The following is a 26,300-nucleotide window of genomic DNA, read 5'->3' on the forward strand; positions in this document are numbered from 1 at the left end:
AACAGGTAGTAGCAAACATAGACAATTATCACAAAGACAATCATCTAACAACTACTCCTACTGGTGGGCCGACATTGTGGCCGTAGACCCACCGCTACTGGAAGGTAACTCACCTCACACTGCTAAAGTCCCGTAGACATAATCCCACACTACTGAAGTCCCGCAGACTCAACCCCAGCTGCTGGCTGACAGATTCCCGAACTGTAAACACCAAAATAACACCCAATTAATAATTGGGTCCCACTACATAACCAAAAGTACATTCTTTGGGTAATTACTACATTACCCCTAGCTTGGCTTATTTAAGCCCAAGGCCCAATCCATAGGCCCAAAGTCAATTAGGAATCAAAGCCCAACACATGGCCCAATTTTCCAAATTGGGCCTAGGCCTATACATGGCCTTATTCTAAGGCCCAACCTCATATAATCATTAAGGCCCAAATTATGGCCCATCTATGGCCTAATTTTCCAAATTGGGCATAAACCCCTTACATGCGCCTTACCCTAGGCCCATTAAATTATTCTAGTTCAATTGCTTGCTCTTGGATGGTCCATTATTATCTCAATCATATAGGCCCAATAATATACCCAAGTGAAATTAGGGTTTCACATAAAATGATGATTAGGGTTAAGTTTCCTACTTAACCCATTAAGGACATAATCCTTTAAGGACTTAATCCATTAAGTCTAATATCACTTAGATTAATCTTTGCTAATAAATATTATCTAAATATTTCCAAATATTAAATAATTCCCGTGTGCGTGTCCCGATTAATTCTCAAAATTAGGGTTTTATCGTCATTAGGGTTTCCAACCCAAATACTAGTCCACTTATCAATTTGTTGGGCTTTTAGGTCCATTAGGGCTTTATTGGGCCTATTAGACCCACAAGGATATCATTAAGACCATTAAGGTTTTATTGGGTCAATTAGGGTCCATTAGACCCATTAGGGTTTGTTAGTCCCTTTGACCAAACATCCAAATAAGTCACGATCTAACAAGGCACACCGCCACCCGACACGGCGGCCGGTGGCGGCAGGAGGTGACAGCCACCACCCTAAGGTGATGGTTTTTAGTTTCTTTCCATTATTCAATTTGTAATATACACTTTACAATGCTTAAACTAAAAAATAAACACATACACTACACAACATAAACACACACACAACCACCCTATGGTGGCCGGTGGTGGCACCAGGCGGCAACAGGTGGCTGCGATGAATTTCCTTCCCTCTCCCGAGGGTTTCCGGTTGCTCATGACCACGCAACATTAATGAATCTGTTCAAAGGTTTAGCCACCCACGTGGTGGCTCTCGGCGATGGCAGCCATAGTAACATAACGTCCGGCGGTGGCAGCGGCGCGAAAGGCGTGCGACAGTCGTGGTTATCCGCGACATCGAGTCTAGCAGTGAGGCGGCTGGAGAAGGGCACGAGGATGGCGAAGCATCGACGATCGGTGGCTTGGGATGCAACAAGAGAACAGAGTGGGGAGGAGAGAAGATCCGTCGCGGGGAGTCGTGGAGGAAGAACCAAGCGACGACGACAGCGGCTTCCAACTTTGTCGTCGTCGACGACCGTTGAGAGGATTCCGGAAAGACGACGGCAGTCGAACGAGGAGGTGGATACTGGTGGTCCTTGGCGTCATCACTGATCGGAAACATGAATAGGAGGGAGGTGGCGGCTATCGGAAGTGAAGATGGGGAGGGTGACGGCTGGAGAACCCCGACGATGGCGGCTACAACATAAAGGGGCTTAGGGTTAGGGCTTGACGGGTAATGAAGCTATATACCCCGTCCCCCATCAAATCTTTGCCATAATGACCATTTCGGCCCCTCCTCCACAAAATCCCTTCAAAAGGAGTCTATAAGTTACCATTTAAACTCTGCCCTTTCAATTCCTTTACAAATTAAGTCCATATTTACTAAAACAACCCTCCCCCTTGAGAATCTTTGCAAAACTAATCCATGGTTTACCTTTTTAACCCCAAACTCCATAATTCTTTACAATATAAGTCCAGAATTTACATTTATCCCTTGGTTCCATAATTCCTTTCATATTGAGTCCTAATTGTTACCAAGCAACCCATGTCTTCAATATTACTTACCAATTAAGTCTGGCTTTTACACTTTAACCCTCAACTTCTAAATTATATCAATTAACTCCTCGAAATCAACACCCTATATATATAATTGTTTATTTTAGGCTACCATTCGTTAATTAATTAATTTATTTAACTTAATAAATAAACGGGTGTTACAACCTGATGGGTGGGTGTCTTCGTTTCCAGTCTTCGTTTCCAACCGATCAGATCGTTGTTTCCGGCGGACAGTGGTCGCTTAGGGTAGGATTTTTAGTAGAGATAAGGTTTAGAAAAAGAGGCGTATGGTTAGAAATCATACAGAAGAAAGATGAACAACAAAATAAATTAGTCGTGGTCTGGTAGTTGTAGCAGAAGGTCGATCTAGGTTTCCTGGATCAAGAGAGGTGGGAGAAGAACACCGACATGATGGTGAATGATCTGGCGGTGGGCTTTATAGTAGGGGAGAGAAACAAAGGGACGTAGACTTCAAATTTTGAAAATTGAATCAAACATACGTAATTTAAGGATATTTGCAGAAGCCTATTGGATCTACAATTCAAATTTTGAATGCATCTGAATACCTGAGAAGAAGTCAAGGGGAAGAATTCAAGGAGATCAGATTTTAGCAAACTTATAAGGGTTCAAATAAGTTATAAAATGATATTATTTTATTGATGATTGGTTGTATTATAAGTCTACAGACTTGAATGTCTTAAAAAATATTATTATTATATTAAAGTTATTTATAGAAATAATAAAATTTGTTTTATAAGACAGTAAAGATATATATGATATGACTTCTACCGACCTAAGTTGTATTTTTCAGTAACTTGTATTTTGTATCGAAAGTCCAAAAGCTATAAAATGAAAACTTTCGTTTGAACACCAAACATGAAAATATAAAAGGTTTGAAAAATAAGATGGGTGAATTCAAAGAACCTAAACTATTGGGGCAAATTTGAGAGACACCCAAAGTTTAGACGGCCAAAATTCGAACTCCAAATGGAATTGCCAAAAGTCCAAAGGCTAATTGCGCGACTGAACAGATGAACATAACAACCAAAGAAGATCAACATATCCCACTCATATGATATTTTTTTGTCAATTGCCAATTTCATTGGAATTCTCAGTAGTAGTCCTGTAATCTAATTGACTATTAAGTCGCTGATTTCTATACAGTCGCTGAACCCTAGATCGCAGCATCAACGATTTCACGACACCGCATCTAATATCAGGTTTGAAACCCTAATATTTGTTGTTTTCAATCAATTTAAAGTTAATCTTTGGTTTTTGGGCATATTGACGGAACAATGGAGTAAGACCTCGAGAGGCATGGTTACTATTAAGTGAGAAAATAAACCGTTTTTAATAAATTCTACCCGGTTAATCATAATTTCAGTATCAAAATTGGGTATGATTTATGTGTTTTGTTCCAATAATGGAGGTACAGTTAAGAGGCGAATCAACTAGACTGATCACCTTAAGATCTCGATTAATGATCTGCATAAGTATCATAATTCAGATCATTGTTAATTTATGTATTCAATTCCATAGCTTTATACTGAAACATGACGTTGATGGAATTTAATCATAATTTGGATTCTAAAAGTAAAACCAATGATGATCTTTCATCTCTGTTTTCAGGTTAAGAGTTATCTGCTTATTTAAACCACTGCTACAACAAAATCCTGATCAAACAGATTGACGATATTTCAACAATCATGTCTTTCACCATAACCAAATCTATACTGATTTTAACTCTCGTTTTCATCTTCTTCCAAGTTCCAACCTTTGCAAGCTCCCCCCATTTCATAAATTTCCGATCACCCAACCTTTACCCCGAGTCTCTCTCGTGGGACCGAACAGCTCAACACTTCATAGTTGGGTCCCTCCGCCACCCAACTCTCCTATCTGTTTCCGATGCCGGAGTCATCAACACACTAGTCTCCGACGATTCCATTCCGGCCAACTCCTCTTTCCTTGGAATCACAGTAGATGTTGTCCACAACCGTATCCTAGCAGTAGTCCATTCCCATTCCCAGCCTTCCAACTCCGCCCTTGCCGCCTACGACTTACGCAGCCCCCACCGCCGCCTCTTCCTCTCCACCCTTCACGACACCACCTCCACCACCACCGCCCCCGCCGCCAACGACGTCGCCTTTGATTTCTCCGGAAACGCGTTCGTGACCAATTCCGCCAGCAACTTCATCTGGAAAGTGGATCTTGAAGGTAAATCTTCTGTGTTTTCCAAATCCAAAACCTTCACGAAAACACCCGGAATACCCGAAATGCCCTGCGGGTTAAACGGAATTGTTTACTGTAGCAAAGACTACCTCATTGTTGCCCAGTCAAACACAGGCAACTTATACAAAGTTGATTCCGAAGATGGGACAGCAAGAAAGATTCAATTAAACAAGGAATTGAATTCCCCCGATGGAATTGCATTCAGGAGGGATGGTGTTCTAGTAGTGGTGTCAAAAGAAAAGCTTTACTTTATCAAGAGTGACAACAGTTGGAGTGATGGTGTGATTTATGACGAGACTGCCCTTGATGCCGAACGTTTCGCTACATCGGTGACTGTAGGAGCGGAGGACAGGGTGTATGTGTTATATGGTCATGTGGATGAGGGTATAATGGGAAATTCACAAAGGGATGAGTTTAGTATTTTGGAGGTAAGGTCGGAGGAGGAGAGCCGGGGTGATGCGGTTTGGGTGTATGTATTGATTGGGTTTGGTTTTGCGTATTTTTTGGTTTGGAGATTTCAAATGCGTCAGCTTTATACAAATATGAACAAGAAAATTGCATGATCATGAGGGCTTTCAACAAAAGTTCGAATCCTTCAGGTATATGGTTTTGTAGGTTTGTTTTGAAAAACAAAAAAGAACCCTTTACATTGTTTTTCATGAAGTTATTGTTTTTTATAGATTTTTTTGACGGATGCTCTTTTTGTGACTTTCTAGAGCAGATATTGTTGGAAAATTTATAGTTTTAGATAGGAACGTTTTTTTTTTAGTTGAATTATGTTGTAATAACTTGTGTTTTGTGTAGCAAAAGGTTCTTATTCTCTTGCTAAAGTTTGTTATTTTCGTGGGAAACTATATTTACTCATAAAATAATAAGTAGGAAGATTGGTAGTAAGAAAAAATTGAAGGATATTTGATTTCTCATTCCATTTATATGGTAATTACTAATTGTTGTTTATAAAAAGTTTGACCTAGTATGACATCCCCAAGATACATTGGTAGTTGTAGATGGCTTAACAATTTGTTTGTTTTGAATATTTTTATTGTAATTCGGTTGGTTTATTGAATTTGATTTAATCGTTTTTTTAGCATTTCTAGTTTCTCCATAACTAAATTGAATAACATTCAGTTTGAAGGGCGGGTCGGTTTTGTATTATGTTTTATTTATTAAAAGAATAACAAACATAATTAAAAAAAAATGCAAAATGTGAATCAAATAGGCAGCAGAGTCTTTTTAAATTTAACTAGGATCAAATCTGCAATAAAATTTTGCCATAAAAAAAAATTACTAAATTCTAACACCCTCATTGTCTTGACAGAGAAGTAAATCTATTTTATCTTTGGTTTGAGTCTGACTAAATGCTAACTTCTTTTACAAGAGAGCTCACCCTAGTCATCAAGCTATCTAAAGGAACACTGATCTTTCATCCCTTTTTAGGTTGAGACTTGTACTCCTTCATCAAACACGTTCATGTCTTTCACAATGACAATGTCTATGTTTCCTTTGACCACTCTTATTTTTAGCCTCTTCCAAATTTCAAGTCTTGCAAGCTCTCCACCCGATTTAATCAACTTCCGATCACCCAATCTCTACCCTGAGTCTCTCTCATGGGACCCAACAGCCCAACACTTGATAGTTGGTTCCCTCCGCCACCCAACTCTCCTTTCTGTTTCCGATGCCGGTGTCATCAACACACTAGTCACCGACGATTCCATTCCCGCCAACTCCTCTTTCCTCGGAATCACAGTAGACGTTGTCCACAACCGTATCCTAGCGGCGGTCCACCCCCGTTCACAACCTTCCAACTGTGCTCTTGCCGCCTACGACTTACACAGCCCCCATCACCGCCTCTTTCTCACCACCCTCCATGACGCCGCCTCCACCAACTCCGCCTCCGGGGCCAACGACGTCACAGTTGATTTCTCCGGCAATGCCTTCGTAACCAATTCCGCCAGCAATTTCATCTGGAAGGTTGATCTTGAAGGTAAAGCTTCTGTTTTATCTAAATCCAAAATCTTCACAAAAACACCAGTTCCAGACTCGCCCTACAGCTCGTGTGGACTCAATGGAATTGCTTACTCTAGCGAAGGCTACCTTCTTGTTTCCCAGTCAAGCACGGGAAACTTATACAAAGTTGATTCCAAAGATGGAACAGCGAGAAAGATAGAATTAAACCGGGAATTGAATGCCCCTGATGGAATTGCCATCAGGAGTGATGGCGTTCTGTTGGTGGTGTCGCAATACAAACTGTACTTCATCAAGAGTTCCAATAGCTGGAGTGATGGTGTGGTTTATGACGAGATTGTCCTTGATACGCGGCGTTTCCCGACCTCGGTGACTGTAGGAGCGGAGGATAGGGTTTATGTGTTATATGGTAATGTGAACGAGGGTATAATGGGAAATTCACAAAGGGATGAGTTTAGTATATTGAAGGTAAGGTTGGAGGACGAGAGTGGGGATGATGCAATTTGGTTGTACGTATTGATTGGGTTTGGTTTCGCGTATTTTTTGGTATGGAGATTTCAAATGCATCAGCTTTTTACAAACATGGACAAGACGAAAATTGTATAATCATGAGGGTCTGCAACAAAAGTTTTAATCCATGATATCTATCATGTATGGTATACTATGGTTATTGGTAGATTTCCATTAATATAAAACAAAAGAATCCTTTACATTATTTTTCGTGAAGTTATATCTATCTGAATATGGTCCGACCATTTCCTATTCAACAAAAAGTTGCTAAATTAGGGAGCATATCAATCACGTCTTGTGAAACCAAAAAAATAATCCAATTTGCTCATCTTTGTTCCATGTTTGTTAACCCTTTCGAATCTACAACCACCCAAAGGAATATCACATAAAGAATAAACAATTATGACTTCATCAAATGAATGATCTGTAACAAAACACCAATCCAAATCTCTTAGAAGTATGTCGAACAACAGTAAAATCTCTAGAAGAACAAAAACACATTGTCTTTGGCACATAATTAAAGAACTAATTGAATTCCATAATTGATGTTTAAAAACCCGCACCTTGCGGGGAAATAAACATTAATCATGCATGTAAAATATCGGAATTCATTGCTAGTTGATTCACCTTGCTGGAAATTTTTTTAGAACATACTTTAGCTATGCAATGAGACTGTCGAGGATTGTGGAATCTGAACCCCAATAAAACCCGATGGAAAGGAAGTTATGTTAGACTGTTTTGTAACAGGAATTGAATAAGCCCGTTGTACCAAATGATCATTGGGTTAAGGTAATTTCAATTTTTTTACGGTTATAACTTATAATGACGGGTTTGAAAAGTAATGATTATAGAAGCACCTTGAATCTTGGGAAAACATTATAGATTCTTTAAGAACCTTCGATTATAAAAATAGATTTCAATCCTTTTTAAAAAAAGAAAGGTTCTCAAGGAAATGATCTTTGGTCGTAGAATATAACAATTTTCAAATGATCTTTGGCTGTGGAATATAACATTTTTCTCAAAGATTTAATCCTTTGTTTGTCTTGCGATTAAAACACAATTGTAAGATTTGTGCTCGATTGGATTTAAAAAACAATTGTGAACATTTTGAGGTGGTGTTTCTTTTGTGGTGGTTGATTGCTCGTGGGAGATTTAAGAGCTGTTTGTTTTTGCAAGTGAAAATTTATGAAGTCTGCGGATCATATCTGCATCATTTTATAGCAGATGTGGACCAAACGGCTGCAGTCTGTAATCTGTTTGTTTTTTAACATCTGTAAGCTGTTAAAATAAACTGAAATTTAAATAAATTGATTTACAAACTAAAAATAGTTATCGACATTGAAATTTTAATAATTCTAGTCTTAAAACATTAAAAGAATACTTAAAAAACATATAAAAAACAAAATTTTCAAATTTAAAAGAAAAAAAACAAAAAAATATAAAAAAGTCATCCGTTTTTTTTCTAGAAAAAACTAATTTTAAAGAACATAAAAAAAAAAATTATAAAAAAATTAAGAAAATATTGCAAACAATGTTTAGAAAATTCGTAAAAGAATCACACATGTTAAAAAAGATGCAACCGAAACGGAAAATATTATTAAAAGAAACGGTAGAAAAATTAAAAAAAAAAAAAATCAAAGTTATAAAAGACTATGGAAACTATAAAAAGAAATTGTATCAAATCCGTAAATCAAAGTTTTAAGAAAATCAGTAGTTAAAAAAAAATCAAAGTTTTAAAAAAAATCAAGTTATACCAAATTTCTAAAAAAATAAAAAAAAAATCAATTGGAAAAAATGAAAGTTGAAGAGGTTTGAAGAGACAAGTCAAGTATTGTGCCACTCAAAACACGCATTGAGGTTTTGTAGTATGAAGCATTCCAAAAAACAAACTGTTGCGAAATGGCAAAGGTTGCGCGTGTGCTGTGCTGTGAAGCAAAAAATTGTATGAAGAAGTTTTTCTAAAAAAACAAACAACCTCTTAGCTTTTTCTTTTCGCGTAGGTAAAATACGAGATTTAATGGGTTGATTGGTTACAATTTTCAAGTGCTAAAAAAAGCTTTGATATGGTCGTTCTCATTACAATTTTTTTTGAAATGGCGAAATACATTAAAAATAGGCACCCCGACTAGTAAGAAACTGGAACGAGGGCAGTAAACAAGGTACATATTACAATTATCAAGTTATGAATTCGAAATGGAGAACAATTCCATTATATCCAAGAACAATGATTTAACATACCCTTGTGTTTACACCACGTATACGGGAGTGAGATGATGTGATCTACAATTTGGATAGAGGAAAAAACAACTTTGCTGGATACCTTTTTGTTTCTTGCCTTCCAAATGCATGTATAACACACAATAAAATATGTTAATAATAATGTCCTTTCTCTTGGACACTTACCCCAATTAGCCGAAAAATGTCATGAACTCTACCACATCAGAGAATTATTGGTGTTGAATTCCACAACAATTGAGAACACGATCCAAAATACATTTTGTTAAATTACACCTGAAACATAACACATAAGGTTTACAATTTCTGTATCAGCCTTGCATAAAACACATAAGGTAGAATGAATGGTTACACCTCTTTTTATAAGTGTATCAGCAATGAGGATTCTACTTAACCTGAATCTCCAGATAAAGCAAAACACCTTGAGAGGGCAATCTTGAACGTGAACATGGTTGATGGTTGATTGGGTACCAAGTTGTCGAGAAGAGAGAACAACTCAAGAAGTTCAGAGAAGGCGTCTAAAGTGAAGGGAGTGTGTTTCCAAGCCCACGTGTAATATGAAAAAGAGTATCTCTTAGACAGAAAATACCCTTTAACTGATTTGAGATGATATAAGGCAGGAAATTGGTTTTGCAAACTGCAGGATCCCAACCATAAATCTTTCCAAAATAATATTCACTTGTCTTAACGTGCTATAATAGAAAAAATAACATTTAAGTTAGTATTAAGAGTGTTGAGGCTGTTCACGGATTTGGCAATGTTACACCAGATCCTTGTGGATGATTTTTTTGCACTATAATCTACCGGTTTCTTCTTGAGGTTATGAATGCCATAGATCGTTTCCCTCTACATAGTGTTCTTTTCCGTTCTAAGTCACCACCACCACTTGGTGAGGAGAGACATGTTTTGGGTATGGAGAGAGCCAACACCAAGTCCTCTATCATTCTTGGAAGTAAGGATTTCGACCATGACACCCAATGGAATTATGATTTCCCTTCACTGCCTCCCAGGGGAACCTTCTCCTATTTTTTTTTAAGAATCTTGATAATGCATGCAGGACCTTTAAATAATGAGAAGTAAAAAAGTTGGGAGGCTACCAAAGGACGATTTTGATCAATGTTAAACGCCCAATAGATGATAACGTGTTAGCTTTCCAAATTGATAACTTAGATTGAAAATTTTCAGTAACGGATTTCCATTTCTTTTTCAATGACATATTGGCACCTACCGGTACACCCAAGTATTTGAAGGGGAAAGAACCGTTAATACATCCAAGAAGTCGAGCTCACCTCTTGTTCTCTGAGTTAGAAGTACGAATACCAAATAAACATCATTTATGGAAGTTAACTTTTAATCCCGATGAGACTTGAAAGCATCTAAGAATTCGGGCAAGGTTACGAATACTACATCCATCCCAATCTCCAACAAAAATAGCGTCATCCGTGTAGAATAGATGGGAGATGGTTGGACCGTCGTAAGGTAACTTAATACCATGAAAAATGGATTTGTTACATGCACCCTTCATTGCAACATTTAACCTTTCCATGGAAAAAATGAATAAAAATGGTGATAACGGGTCACCTTGTTGTACTCGTTTTGTGATAGGAAATTCCTTAGTGAGGGAGCCATTTACTAGAACTGATGCATGAGAGGATATGAGACAACCTTTTATCCAAGGTCTCCATTTGAACCCAAATCCCATGTGCTCCCTTACTGAATCAAGATAGTTCAGATTGATCAGATCGAAATCCTTTTTGAAGTCAACCTTGAAGAAAAATATCTTCTTTCTAACCTTCTTAGCCCATGAGAAAATTTAATTAATAGTTAAAGGCCATTCCAATATGTTTCTCCCCTCTATGTAGGTCCATTGTACAACATCAATAACCGACCCAATTACTTTCTTAAGTCTTGAAGCAAGGGCTTTGATGATAATCTTATATAAACACCCAGTGAGGCTAATAGGACGATAATCACCGAGTGTGAGAAGGTCTTTGATTTTTGGGATGAGAGTAATAAAAGAAGAGTTGTTGCCTCTCACAAATTACCCAAAGACTCGAAATGTTTTACGAAACCGTAAGGTATTGTCGTTAATAATGTTCCACTAGGATTTGAGAAATTTGAAAGAAAAGTCATCCGGACCCAGAGCCTTTTTAGAACCATAACCCCAAATGAAAGTATCCCTAGCCTTATCCTACCATGCAAACATTCACATCATATCAACATGAATGGGTATCTTGGGAATCAGTTACTTAAGCTCGGTCGATTGCATACACCACACCCTCTTCTTATGTTAGAAAACATTTTTTTATAAAACTTTTCCTTTTGAATTTTTTTACCAAATCCTCAGTTTGAGTTCAGACACACCCGAGGGTATATCTGAATCCCTCAAACTAAGGCTTTGATACCAACTTGTAACATCCCAAACATTAAGAATAAAAAAAATTCAATTTTTAAATAAATAAATCGATTATCCAAAACATCATCATCAAACCAGGGTGGAACAAAGTATACCAAATACATCATAAAACATCAGAGTTATCATATAATGCGGATTGAGATGGTGTGTGCACTGCAATCATCCTTGGCTCTTCACCTTTGAACCAGAAGTACCTTAAAACATAAACTGAAAACCGTAAGCACAAAGCTTAGTGAGTTCCCCAAAATACCACATACCATACATATATAACATATAGTGGGCTCCGCTCGACATCGATCCCCGCTCAATATACAGATCTGTCAGTCATCGGGCCCCGCCCGATATACATACAAGCATATAAACATACAACACATAACACATGCACTAATCACAAAGATAGATAGCACACCGAATGGTCATCAGACCTTGCCTGGTAACATATAAACACAAATCACATGCAAGAGTCACGCAAACAACTAACATACTAAACATACAAATCATGGGCAAACATTGGTGCCTTCGACCCGCTAAACACAATGAGGAAACTCACCTCTAGATGCTGAAACACTCAAATGAATCTCTGTCTGCTGGTCCAGAAAATCCCCACACTATCATCATCACGTGTAGTCCTATAGATCTACCAGACTAATTACCAAAAGACTCGAAATGTTTTATGAAACCGGAAGGTATTGTCTTTAATAATGTTCCACTAGGATTTGAGAAATTTGAAAGAAAAGTCATCCGGACCCAGAGCCTTTTTAGAACCATAATCCCAAATGAAAGTATCCCTAGCCATATCCTACCATGCAAACATTCACATCATATCAACATGTATAGGTATCTTAGGAATCAGTTACTTGAGCTCGGTCGATTACATGCACACACCCTTTTCTTATGTTAGAAAACCTTTTTTTATATAACATTTCCTTTTGAATTTTTTTTACCAAATCCTCAGTTTGAGTTCAGACACACCCGAGGGTATATCCGAATCTCTCAAACTAAGGCTTTGATACCAACTTGTAACGTCCCAAACATTAAGAATAAAAAAAATTCAATTTTTAAATGAATAAATAGATTATCCAAAACATCATCATCAAACTAGAGTGGAACAAAGTATATCAAATACATCATAAAAAATTAGAGTTATCATATAATACAGATTGAGATGGTGTGTGCACTGCAATCATCCTCGGCTCTTCACCTTCGAACCAGAAGTACCTGAAAACATAAACTGAAAACCGTAAGCACAAAGCTTAGTGAGTTCTCCAAAATACCACATACCATACATATATAACATATAGTGGGCCCCGCCCGACATCGATCCCCTCTCAATATACAGATCTGTCAGTTATCAGTCCCCGCCCGATATACATACAAGCATATAAACATACAACACATAACACATGCACTAATCACAAAGATAGATAGCACACATAATGGTCATCAGGCCTTGCCTGGTAACATATAAACACAAATCACATGCAATAGTCACGCAAACAACTAACATACTAAAGATACAAATCATGGGCCAACATTGGTGCCTTCGACCCGCTAAACACAATGATGAAACTCACCTTTAGCTGCTGAAACACTCAAATGAATCTCTGTCTGCTGGTCCGGAAAATCCACACGCTATCATCATCACATGTAGTCCTAAAGATCTACCAGACTAATTACCAAAAGACTCGAAATGTTTTACGAAACCGTAAGGTATTGTGTTTAATAATGTTCCACTAGGATTTGAGAAATTTGAAAGAAAAGTCATCCGGACCCAGAGCCTTTTTAGAACCATAATCCCGAAAGAAAGTATCCCTAGCCTTATCCTACCATGCAAACATTCACATCATATCAACATGTATAGGTATCTTGGGAATCATTTACTTGAGCTCGGTCGATTGCATGCACCACACCCTTTTCTTATGTTAGAAAACCTTTTTTATAAAGCATTTCCTTTTGAATTTTTTTTACCAAAACCTCAGTTTGAGTTCAGACACACCCGAGGGTATATCTGAATCCCTCGAACTAAGGCTTTGATCCCAACTTGTAACGTCCCAAACATTAAGAATAAAAAAAAATTCAATTTTTAAATAAATAAATCGATTATCCAAAACATCATCTTGAAACCAGAGTGGAACAAAGTATATCAAATATATCATAAAACATCAGAGTTATCATATAATGCGGATTGAGATGGTGTGTGTGCGCTGCAATCATCGTCGGCTCTTCGCCTTCGAACCAGAAGTACCTGAAAACATAAACTGACAACCGTAAGCACAAAGCGTATTGAGTTCCCCAAAATACCACATACCATACATATATAACGTATAGTGGGCCCCACCCGACATCGATCCTCGCTCAATATCCAGATCTGTCATTCATCAGGCCCCGCCTGGTATACATACAAGCATATAAACATACAACACAAAACACATGCACTAATCACAAAGATAGATAGCATACAGAATGGTCATCAGGCCTTGCCTGGTAACATATAAACACAAATCACATGTAAGAGTCACACAAACAACTAACATACTAAAACATACAAATCATGGGCGGGCATTGGTGCCTTCGACTCGCTAAACATAGTGACGAAACTCACCTCTAACTGCTGAAACACTCAAATGAATCTCTGTCTGCTGGTCCAGAAAATCCCCACACTATCATCATCATAGGTAGTCCTATAGATCTACCAGACTAGCATATCAAAACTAGCATAAATTCTCCAACTTTATGACTATATACATCCAAAAAGTCCTTAATACATGGTCTTAATCCATTAAGACCTTCTACAAGAAGCATGGAGCTAAACTAGCTAAAGGGACCTCATCTTTATGGCTTAGGAGCCTTCCTAGGGTCTGAAAGGACAACTTAAAACGTCCAAAACCAAACATGCATAACAAGGGTGACGAAGCCCATCGAAATCTCGAACTCCAACTCGGATCGACGCTAGTCGGCATAACTCTTCTGCCGACTATGAGCAGTCTGCAATCTCTGTTTGATCTGTTGAGTCATCTCCTTAGTCTGAAGGACCACCTCGGTCCACCCCATAATAGCGTCAAAACCCTTTGCCGTCCTCGGCAAATTGGTGATGAAGTCCATCGAAATTTGCTCCCATTTCCACATGGGAACCTCCAGAGGCTGCAGCTTGTGATGCGGCCTCTAATGCTCGGCCTTGACCATCCTACAGGTGAAGCATGTCTTCACGTACCAGGCGATTTCACTCTTCATACACGACCACTAATAGCCCAATCTTAATTCCCGATACATCTTTGTGGCCCCCGTGTGGATAGAAAATCGAGACTTATGAGCCTCATCCAACATAATCTGTCTGACCCCACCAGACATATGAATCCATACCCGACTACAATGGGTAAAAAATCCACGACTATCTAGAACAAATCAGTTGATCTCACCACTGATCCTCTCAATCTTGTAGTTCTCTTCCGAAACACCCTCAGCCTGAGCCTCCTTAATCAATCCCAAAACCGGGAAATCCACGAATATCCTCATACATGATACCGTATCTAAAGACCCAGCCGACTTGCGGCTCAAAGCATCCGCCACCGCATTCGCTTTACCCGGATGGTAAAGGATCTCGCAGTCATAATCCTTGACTACGTCCAGCTACTTGCGCTACCTCTTGTTCAAGTTCAACTGATCTGTAATGTGCCTCAAACTCTTGTGAATAGTGTAGATAGTACATTGGACCCCATAAAGATAATGCCTCCAAATATTAAGGGCAAAAACCATTTCCCCCAAATCCATATCATGTGTGGGATACCTCATCTCGTGCGACTTCCGCTGCCACGAATCATATGCTATCACCCATCCTCTCTGCATAAGGACCGCCCCTAAGCCAGTGATGGAAGCATCATAGAATACCATGAAATTCTCAATTCCCTTTGGGAGGGTCAAAATCAGGGCCTCATATAATCTCTGCCGAAGGGTATCAAATGTTGACTACTGCTCAGGGCCCCATCAGAAATCCACCCCTTCCTAATCAGACGAGTGAGGGGTACTACAATCTTGGAGAAATCCTGAATGAATCTCCGGTAGTACCCTGCCAATCCCAAGAAACTCCTGATATCCGAGGGAGATTTCGGAACCTCCCACTGCATCACCACCTTGATCTTGGACGGATCGAACAATATCTCATCCTAGTTAACGAGGTGTCCAAGGAACTGAACCTCTTGTAACCAAAGCTCGCACTTCGAGAACTTAGCATAAATACGTTCTAGCCTCTAAACACTTAGAAGCTCACAAAGATGCTCCTTATGCTGCTCTCTGGTCTTGGAATACACCAAGATATCATTAATAAACACAATAACCGAATGATGGAGCATCAGCCTGCATACCTGATTCATCAAATCCATAAATACTTCAGGCGCATTGGTGAGCCCGAATGTCATCACCACGAACTCGTAATGCCCATAACGAGTCCGGAACGCGGTCTTCTCCACGTCCTCCTCTCTTACCCTGGGCTGATGGTACCCGAACCTCAGATCTATCTTGGAGAACCAAGATGCGCCCTACAACTGATCAAAGAGATCCTCAATCCGAGGAAGGGGATAACGGTTCATCACTATTATCTTGTTCAACTCCCGATAATTGATACACATCCGGTGTGAACAATCCTTCTTCTTGACGAATAATATTGGCGCTCCGTGTGGAGAACTTCTCGATCTAATGAACTGCTTACCTAGTAGCTCCTACAGCTGAGATGACAACTCCTGCATCTCAGGCGATGCCAAGAGGTACGACGCCTTGGCAATCGAGGCCGTACCTGGCACGAGGTCAAACCTGAACTCAACCTGCCTCTCATGAGGCACACCGGGTAATTCCTCCTGAAATACATCGGCAAAATCCCAGACAACCGGGACCTCTGAAACTGAAACCTGAACCCAACACGCGTATCCATCACATAAGCCAAATAACCCGCACACACATGCTGAATATACTTCCAAGCCCTTGCTGCAGAACAAAACCTAGAACACATCTCGGTGCCTTCTCCATAGATAACCAGTTTTCCCCCACTTGGTGTTCGAACTACCACGCGCTGGCCCTCACAATCAATCATAGCACCGAAATAGCTCAGCCGATCCATACACACAATCATGCAGACATCCCCCATGGGGATAGGGATCAAATCGATTGGATAAGGCACCCCGAAGATCTCCAAAATACAACACTGATACACTGATGATGCAAAAACCCCATGTCGTTGGCGATAGAGACTCGCAACGGACACTCTAACTCCCTAATAGGCATATCAAACTCCATGGTGAACGATCGAGACACAAAGGACCGAATCGCAGTCGAGTCAAACAACACTAGAGCTGGAAAAGAGTTCACTAGGAACGTACCCAAAAGAGGTACAAACATAAGTACAACACAAAACATACAAAACAAGATAAGGGATAGAAACATATCAGTCACAACATCTGGAGCTGCTCTGGCCTCCTCTGTAGTAAGCTAGAAAGCATGACCTCGAGCCCTGGGGGACGCCACTCTACCTTGACGCCCATCTGTGATCGTCAAAGTAGCTGGTGCTAGAGCATGCGCCAACTTAGCAGCAAGCGATGGGTATTTGGCCTTTACATGGCCAACCTGGTCGCAATGATAACAAATGCTAGAACTAAATGTTGGAGCCAGCTGGAGGCAATCCCTCGCCATAAGGCCCTGTCATCCACAATTGGAACCTAGATGATGATCGGTAAGCACCCTCATGCGCCTTGCCACACTTCCCACAAGTGTAGCCCTTCTGGCCCCCGGATCTGACATCAGTGGTCTTAAACCGCTTTGGCGCAAGCTGCGACCGCGCCGGGGCCGACCTCTATTCCCTTGTCTATACATTAATCTTAATCTCACGCTGCCTAGCAACCTCCTACATCTCCAACAATTTACCATAGCGCTGAGTAGAAAAAAACTTTATGATCTCCGTCTTGAGCATACTCAAGTAACAGGTCATCTGAGACTGCTCAAATGCAGCAAACTCAGGACAGAACATAGCCCTCTCTGTAAACATATTGGTGATCTATGTCACCATCTCAGAACCCTGCCTAAAATCTAGCTACTCCTGGGCCAAACTCTCTCGCTCTACTAGCAGAACATAGCGGGAACAGAACATCTCGGAGAACTGCTCACAAGACACAGCAACTCTCTGCTCAATAGAATATGAACTAGTAGCAATCCTCCACCAATCCTTCACTCTGGTCTTGAGAAGTTTCATAGCGCACCTGACCTTCTGTTCAGCTGGACTTGAACAATATGGGTAGGTGGGGAAGGTAGTATGGGCCCGTACTACTGAAAAGCACAAGACCCGTACACGTATCAAGGAAGTCATAACCCCCAAGGCTTTGTTGGGAGTTGGTTCCCTTGTTGTGATATGTGTGTTATCTGATATCTCCCTGGTATATTCTCAGTATGGTGATGACGAGACAATTTGAGGCTGGATCTGGATCGGTATCAGGAGCTGGCAGCCAGGGTGGGCCAGCTGTGTCTGAGGACAGCATCAGGGAGATCCTCCATGAGGAGGTTGTAGCTATTGTCCAGCGCCAGATAACAAAGCTTTTTGGGTCTATCAAGACCGCGGTGATGGAGTTCTTTGATGACAGATATGTTGCTTTTTCTGAGGTTGTTGCTGCTACGGCCATCGCAGCCGTTGCGACTGCAGGGGTTGGTGTTGGGAGAATTTTTCAGTATCGGGACTTCGACAATTCGAAGCCCCCAAGTTTTGATGGAGTTCAGGACCTGATCGTAGCCACAAGGTGGCTATCTGATGTTGAGGGATGCTTTTCACCTTCTCTTGCCCAGCCGACCCTCTTGAGGTTCGGAGTGAAGGATTGGTGGAGACTTGTTACAGGATCGTATTCTGCTGAGCAGAGAGCTGTTGTGTCTTGGGAGTGGTTCTTGGAGAAGTTTCTTACTACGTATGTTTTGCGGGTAGAGCGCGAGAGGTTGACCGAGGAGTTTTTTGGACCTGAGGCAGGGGACAAAGTCGGTGACGGAGATCACCAGGATGTTTACTCAGAGGGCCATTATCTGCCCTGAGTTTGCTTCGGAGCAAGATCAGATGACCCGTTAATTGAGCATTCTCAAGAAGGATATCAAGCAGTTTGTTTCAACCTAAAGATATGATTCGTTGTTGGAGATGCAAGAGGCCGCCAGGCAACGTGAGATTGAGATAAACCCGCCAGGCCCCGACGTAGTAGCATCCAGCACCGAAGCGGTTCAAGGCGGTTGAATCTAGGTATGGGGGTCAGAGAGGCCGCACTTGTGGGAAGTGTGGTAAGGTTCATGACAGGGTTGTCGATTAGGAGGTGGGTAAGGATGGGCATTATGCGAGGGATTGCCGCCAGTTGGCCCCAGCTCTGAGTACTAGGATTTGCTATCATTGTGATTAGGTTGGCCATATGAAGGTTAACTATCCATTGCTTGCTGCCAAGCCGGTGCAGGTCCCGACGCCAACTACTTTGAGGATCACAGTTGGGTGCCAGGGGAAGGTGGAGCCAGGTCGCGCTTTTAGCTCGCTACCGAGGAGGCCAGAGCAGCTCTAGATGTTGTGACTAGTATGTTTCTATATGTTATGTAACAACGTAAATTTCAAAACAAAATTTCATTTTTCATCAACCAAGTTCATATAAAAATATTCTCAAATATTTCCAACAGTAGTTTTTGAAACATAACATATCCCAAGATCATAAAAATCAAACTCTCTCTCTCTCTCTAGTGTGTACGAGTCATGTTGGCGCCTTTCAACGGTCCTCACTAGTACCTGAAACACATAACACAACATCTGTAAGCATAAATGCTTAGTGAGTTCCCCAAAATACCGCATACAACACGTACGCCACTCGAGGCTATAATACGACCCTCCGGTCGATGTGTTTCAGCGGGACCCTCCAGTCTCGTAGCTTTTTGGACCCTCTGGTCCGGTCATAGCTCGTTGGACCCTCCGGCCAGGTCTGTATCGTTGGACCCTCGAGTCTGGTTTATAACATCATACAACATACATATAACATATAGCACATGATCTCATATATAACATGTAGGACCCTCTGGTCAATATGTAATACCACTCTAGGTACGTATAGTGAGAAGACTCACCTTAGGTGTCTCGGTAAGTCTCTGACTCGGTAGAAATATGATCTAGCCTCCGCCTAGTCACATAAAGTAAATTCACTCATAAATATAACTATACTCAGACCTTTCTTAACACCCTCAGAAGGGTAAAAGACCATTTTACCTCTCTCTTGGCTTAAAGGCCTCACTGTTGACCAAACCCTAAAAGTCAACAAAAGTCAATGGTCAAACTTTGACCTGACTCGGCGAGTGCACTTGGGCGACTCAGCGAGTCTACACGTGTCCGCTAGTTCTTTAGTCCCACTTGGCACATCGAGTTCCTCCCCTTGCTCGATGAGTCACCCCTAGCATGAATCGCGGGGCCACCCCGACTCAACTCGTCGAGTCTCAAGAACAACTCGGCGAGTTCTGCCTTGAACTCTAGTCCTCTAATCCCCCTCCGACTCACTGAGTTATTTCCCCAACTCGACAAGTCTACACATTGAGAGATTTACAAGAAACCCTAACCCTACTCGCCGAGTCTGATCTCTGGACTCGGCGAGTTCATGCCATGCACAAACTCCATAGACCTCCTGAGGTCAGATCTGTTCCTTTAATCCTTAGATCTGACCTTCCCAAGCATGATAATCACGTAAAGTCCAGACCTTGACACTCAAATAGCATCTAGATGGTCTTACTTGGTGATTTAGTCCCAAAATAACATCCTAAGTTCATGACTCCTAAAATAACTCCAAAAAGCCCCAAGGGTTAAGGTCTCTGGACCTCTTTGAGTCCAGATCCATAGCATGAACTCGAGAAGGGACCAATTGCTCCACAAATCCATCCTCTAAAGGGGTTAGAAAACCCTAACTCTAGGAAATCAACACCACGACTGAAGAAGGTCTGAAAAAATACCTCAAGATGAAGTCTATGAGCTCTAAAATCACCAGAATCACACCTCCTTCAGCCTCCTCTTGCCTTGGTTTCCTCCTTCTTGCAATTACACAAACAAAATGATCACAAATGGCCTCTCCTTCCTCACAAACGCTCTAGATCTCTTAAGGTTTCTCTCTGGGGTTTGGTAGCCGCAAATGACGGCCCTAAGGGCCTTTAAATAGGTCCCAAACCCAGGAAATTAGGGTTTCATTAAACAGCATGGATTTGCCGAGTCCACTCATGAACTCGCCGAGTCTGGCTATGAACTCAGATAAGAATTCGCTACCATACTCGGCTAGTTTAAACACCAACTCGCCGAGTCCCCTCACAACTTCCAAAAATAAGGAATAAAATACTATACCTGGGAATCCAGATGTTACATGTTATCTTGTTGATTATGTTTTGTGTTATGCTCGTATATGTGCCTCTGTTAGGTACGTTCCTAGTGAACTCTTTGCATGCTCTTGTGTTGTTTGACTCGGATGCAAGTCGGTCCATTGTATCTCGTTCGTTTAGTAGAGAGTTTGATGTGCTTATTAGGGAGTTAAAGTGTCCATTGCGGGTTTCTATCGTCAACGAAGATGGGTTTTCTGCATCATCAGAGTATCAGGGTTGCCTATTAGAGATATTCGGGGCGCCTTATCTGATCAATACAATCCCTATTCGTATGGGGATGTTTGCGTGATTTTAGCCATGGATTTGTTGAGCCGGTTTGGTGCTATGATTGATTGTGAGGGTCAGCAAGTGGTAGTTTGAACCCCAAGTGAGGGAGAACTGGTTATCTATGGAGAGGGCACCAGGATGGATTCAGGGTTTTGTTATGCACCTAGGGCTCGGAAGTATATTCAACATGGGTGTGCGAGTTATTTGGCTTTTGTGGTGGATACACATTTTGGGGATCAGATTTCAGTTTCAGAGGTTCTGGTTGTCAGGGAGTTTACAGATGTATTTCCTGAGGAGTTTCCCGGTGTGCCTCCCAAGAGGCAGGTCGAGTTCAGGATTGACCTTGTGCCAGGTGCAGCCCCGATTGCCAAGGTGTCGTACCGTTTAGCACCGCCTGAGATGTAGGAGTTGTCATCTCAACTGTAGGAACTACTAGGTAAGGAGTTCATCAGACCGAGCAGTTCTCCGTGGGGAGCACCGATCCTATTTGTCAAGAAGAAGGATGGTTCACACCAGATGTGCATTGATTACCAAGAGTTGAACAAGTTAACGGTGAAGAACCGTTATCCCCTCCCGCGGATTGATGACCTCTTCGATTAGTTGCAGGGTGTATCTTGGTTCTCCAAGACAGATCTCTACGGTCTGGGTATCTTCAAGTTAGAGTGAGGGAGGAGGACGTGGAGAAGACCACATTCCAGAATCATTATGGGGATTTCGATTTTGTGGTGATGCCATTTGGGCTTATCAATGCGCTGATATGTGCATAATTAGTTCATATTGAGTATACATTTTTATTCATTTATTAACTTAATTATCGCATATTATGGACAAAAGGTACTTAAAAGTGTTAAATTATGTTTTTCAGTCCAAATATGAAGCTCGGAAGCGAAAGGAAGCGGGAGAAACAGTTAGAAGATTGAGAATGGAATACAGAAGAAAAACACTAAAAAAGGCATCTACTCGGCGAGTCAGATCGTCTACTCGACGAGTCCAATCGAAGAATCGAGAAGATAATGACTCGGGTTCCCAGAGAGTTATCGCAATACAGGGAATGTGAGAGGGACTCGACGAGTCACCACTTGACTTGACGAGTCGGTTCGTATATTTAAAGATAAATTCCATAGATCGATGGAGATTCGACTTCTAACCTAATTTAGTCGACAATTAACTTCTGTTAAGCCGTTTTGAGGGTCTAGAAGGCGGCCGGAAGGCCGTTAAGCTAACGGGAGCAGAGATCGGAAGGGTTGGAGAGCGGATACGTGTCGGTAATCATATGGATTGCTGACGTGACCATGTTTAGCATTCCATTGTGGTACTTTTCTGTATTAAGTTTCTGATTTAGGTGTAAAAACCTTTTACTTTGTGTTTATGATTGAATGAAGCTTTGATTATTAAACTAATTGCTATATTAAATAGTTTATTTGTGTTTAATTTATCTTGCCAAGCTTGTTGAAAGATCCTCATGTGTTAATGATGATTATTTTCTGTTAATTGTTAAGTGAATTAAGTTGTATGAACATCTGCTTGATTTGCTTGTCTCTTATGATTTTTGATGACCATCGAGATTATAAGACTAGAAATAACGAATGTGAAACTAGGATTAATTTTGGAATAAGTAAGTTAATGTGTGAGCCTTGTTTGATGACCATCAACAAGAGGTTAATTAAATGTCTAAATTGATTAACTATATTTACAAGTCTTGCTCGATACGAACTGAACACTAGGAAGCATGTTAGTTTAATCAATTGATCACTGTTTAGATTGACTTGTTTGCTAAAGGATTAGTTATAGTGAACGCGAATCTAATCATTTTAGGAATCGGTAAACATGAATAAATGAATTTGTGTATGCAATTGTCTATGTTTTTAAGGTGTAATTTATCTAAACCAAAGTACCTGAAGAGATTTGCTTTCCTGTTAGTTTATCGAGAGTTGTTAATTGATTGTTAGTTTGAGATTTATTCAACTATTTCTTAATTCTTTTCGTGTGACCTGTAACCTATAATCAAATATATTAAATTAATCCACCGTTCCCTGTGATCGACACCCGACTTACCTAAGCTATACTGTAATCTGACTAGGTACACTGCCTATAAGTGCATAGATAGTCTAAGTTTGTTAGGTTATAAATATTAAAATTAGTGGGTACTTTTGTGCACATCAAGTTTTTGGCGCCGTTGCCGGGGAACGGTTTGTCATTAATTTAGTTTATTTGATTATACGTTATTTGTTTTTAGTTAGGTTTTTTTATTTTCGATGATATCATTTCACTTGTCGGGAAGGTTCTTGTTTTTATTTGCAGGAATTTGGGATTATACACATTGTTTGGTTTTACTTTTTGCATGGGTTTCGAGATTGCAAGCGATTAGGGAATTGTTGACTTGTTTAGTCTACTACTTTGTTGACTTGTCCAACTCAATCTATGAGGCGTAGTATAGCAAGGCGTGTCGTGGTGGTTAAGTGGAAGACCGAGCTCTTGCTGTTCTTGACTAGTTTGGTCACCTCTTGTTCTACTTTTTAGTTAATGGTGCAATGAAAACAAAGGAAATAGTCTGACAGGTCCCGAAAGTTTTTGTTTTCACAAACCACCTCTTGCATGCAAGGGATTTAATCAACAATTGTAACTTGATTTCGACGAAGTCGAGTGATCGTGATATCCTTTTTAGTTATTTTGTTTTTTTAGTTATTTTAGTGAGTTTTTATTTTTATTTTTAGTTTGTTTAAATTTTGTTTTCCATGTTGATGCTCTTGATGTTTCAGATCTTTGCAAAACTTTTACCCTTCAGATGCTTTCAGGATTGGATTAGGATTGCTTGCTTAGGATGGTTTAGAGTTATAGCTTGGATGTTATCACGAGTGAAAGCGAGTCAAGGAAGTGGAACTTTAACGTCAAAGTGTCAAGTCCGGTCCTTAGGGGTATGAGCACTAAAACAGTTGCAAAATACCAAGTTTTTTTCGTTCAGTGGCCTACTCGATGAGTGCACTAAGCTGACTCGACGAGTCGCCTTGTATTTCTACATATTCTGAGAAGGCGCGCTGGTACTCGACGAGTCCACCATAAGACTCGACGAGTCGTTCAATTTTTATACCGACGGACTGCTGATTTGATGCTGCTACTTGTCCCACTTGCTCACTTATTCTTCCATATCCATTCTTGAAGATCTTACACTGATTTCCGCGTATTTGGAGCGGCCCACACGAGTTTTGACACCAAGGCATGGATGAGATGTTACCATGTCTAAAGTTAATTGAAGTTGGAACTAAAATGGAAGTGATCAGCCTATCGACTGCTATCCCAGGGGAGTTTGTTCCAATTCCCTATTTAGTTTATTTTTATGTTTATATTAGGCATAATATGCAATGAGGGCATTGCATCAAATAAGTGTGGGGTAGGGGGTTGGTTACATAATAGAAAATCTAGAGTCTTAATTTAGGATAATTTTAAAATTTTGCATACCAAAAGTATTACTTAGGATTTTATTTAGAAAATTTTGGTAAAAAAAAAAAATAGGATTCCATGTTAGAGTTGTGTTGATAATTGCATGATAACCCAAATGTTTAGTTGAGCCTATATACGTTCTAGTGCATTTGTGGCTTCCTTATTTCAGTGAAATCATGAGACAAAAACACAATCTTGCTCAGCCCGAAGGATGCAATATGTTTAGCATCCTAAACCTGAAATGTATCCAGGAAAATTATTATCATTAACCAATAAAGGTTGAGATTGAGCGCCCCTGCTTAAGCATGTAGGGTTTTGAGTGAAAAAAAAAAGTGAGTTACATGTGAAAAAAAAAAAGAATTACGAAAAAGTTTGAAGAATTTTGGAGCAAATAAAGTGAAGATCAAAAGATCAAAATTCCAAGAAATCCAAAAAAATTGAAGATACCAGAAAATCAAACAATAAAGGTGGTGAATTCAAAGAGATCAAAGCAAATATCAAAGAAGAGATGAATTCAAAAGAGCTCCATAATGGTATCAAAAAGTTGTAATTCTAGATTATGTATGCTTGGGTGGCTCAATTAAAAACACCTTGAGGGTAAGAGGTTTTCTGCGGATGGATTCGGAGGGTTGCATAAAATGAGCATAGTTCGGGATGAGTGGGCAAGTGTTTATGAGGATTGTGAGTATTTGGAGTATGGGAGGTTTTTAGGAAAAATTTTAGACACAAATGGATGCGTTGCGGTCTTGGCATAAAGGCTGGGTTAGATTGGAGTTGTTATACATAATTCTAATGTGTTAAAATTCAGTTTTGCTTGGGGGCAAGCAAAAGACAAGTGTGGGGTGTTTTGATATGTGCATAATTAGTTCATATTGAGTATACATTTTTATTCATTTATTAACTTAATTATCGCATATTATGGACAAAAGGTACTTAAAAGTGTTAAATTATGTTTTTCAGTCCAAATATGAAGCTCGGAAGCGAAAGGAAGCGGGAGAAACAGTTAGAAGATTGAGAATGGAATAAAGAAGAAAAACACTAAAAAAGGCATCTACTCGGCAAGTCAGATCGTCTACTCGGCGAGTCCAATCGAAGAATCGAGAAGATAATGACTCGGGTTCCCAGAGAGTTATCGCAATACGGGGAATGTGAGAGGGACTCGACGAGTCACCACTTGACTCGACGAGTCGGTTCGTATATTTAAAGATAAATTCCACAGATCGATGGAGATTCGACTTCTAACCTAATTTAGTCGACAATTAACTTCTGTTAAGCCGTTTTGAGGGTCTAGAAGGCGGCCGGAAGGCCGTTAAGCTAACGGGAGCAGAGATCGGAAGGGTTGGAGAGCGGATACGTGTCGGTAATCATATGGATTGCTGACGTGACCATGTTTAGCATTCCATTGTGGTACTTTTCTGTATTAAGTTTCTGATTTAGGTGTAAAAACCTTTTACTTTGTGTTTATGATTGAATGAAGCTTTGATTATTAAACTAATTGCTATATTAAATAGTTTATTTGTGTTTAATTTATCTTGCCAAGCTTGTTGAAAGATCCTCATGTGTTAATGATGATTATTTTCTGTTAATTGTTAAGTGAATTAAGTTGTATGAACATCTGCTTGATTTGCTTGTCTCTTATGATTTTTGATGACCATCGAGATTATAAGACTAGAAATAACGAATGTGAAACTAGGATTAATTTGGGAATAAGTAAGTTAATGTGTGAGCCTTGTTTGATGACCATCAACA

At 40.1% G+C, this 26,300-nt stretch overlaps 2 protein-coding genes across 2 annotated transcripts; both read left to right on the forward strand.

Moving 5' to 3' along the window:
- The first annotated feature begins 3,082 nt into the window (after positions 1-3,082).
- Positions 3,083-4,964, forward strand: LOC111888786 (uncharacterized). The gene is made up of 2 exons (XM_023884894.3): positions 3,083-3,315; positions 3,725-4,964. Exon 2 carries the CDS (start codon positions 3,802-3,804, stop codon positions 4,885-4,887), a length of 1,086 nt encoding a protein of 361 aa, XP_023740662.1. The 5' UTR covers positions 3,083-3,315; positions 3,725-3,801; the 3' UTR covers positions 4,888-4,964.
- Positions 4,965-5,118: 154 nt separating this feature from the next.
- LOC111888785 (uncharacterized) lies at positions 5,119-7,004 on the forward strand. Its single transcript, XM_023884893.3, has one exon. The coding sequence runs from the start codon at positions 5,795-5,797 to the stop codon at positions 6,893-6,895; it is 1,101 nt and encodes a 366-aa protein (XP_023740661.2). The 5' UTR covers positions 5,119-5,794; the 3' UTR covers positions 6,896-7,004.
- Positions 7,005-26,300: the final 19,296 nt, after the last annotated feature.

The sequence above is a fragment of the Lactuca sativa genome, chromosome 4 (genome assembly GCF_002870075.4).
Source record: "Lactuca sativa cultivar Salinas chromosome 4, Lsat_Salinas_v11, whole genome shotgun sequence".
NCBI lineage: Eukaryota > Viridiplantae > Streptophyta > Magnoliopsida > Asterales > Asteraceae > Lactuca > Lactuca sativa.

What these genes read in the sequence shown, in the direction of transcription:
- LOC111888785 (XM_023884893.3), top strand. Translation starts at nt 5,795, where the DNA reads ATGTCTTTCACAATGACAATGTCTATGTTTCCTTTGACCACTCTTATT.
- LOC111888786 (XM_023884894.3), top strand. Translation starts at nt 3,802, where the DNA reads ATGTCTTTCACCATAACCAAATCTATACTGATTTTAACTCTCGTTTTC.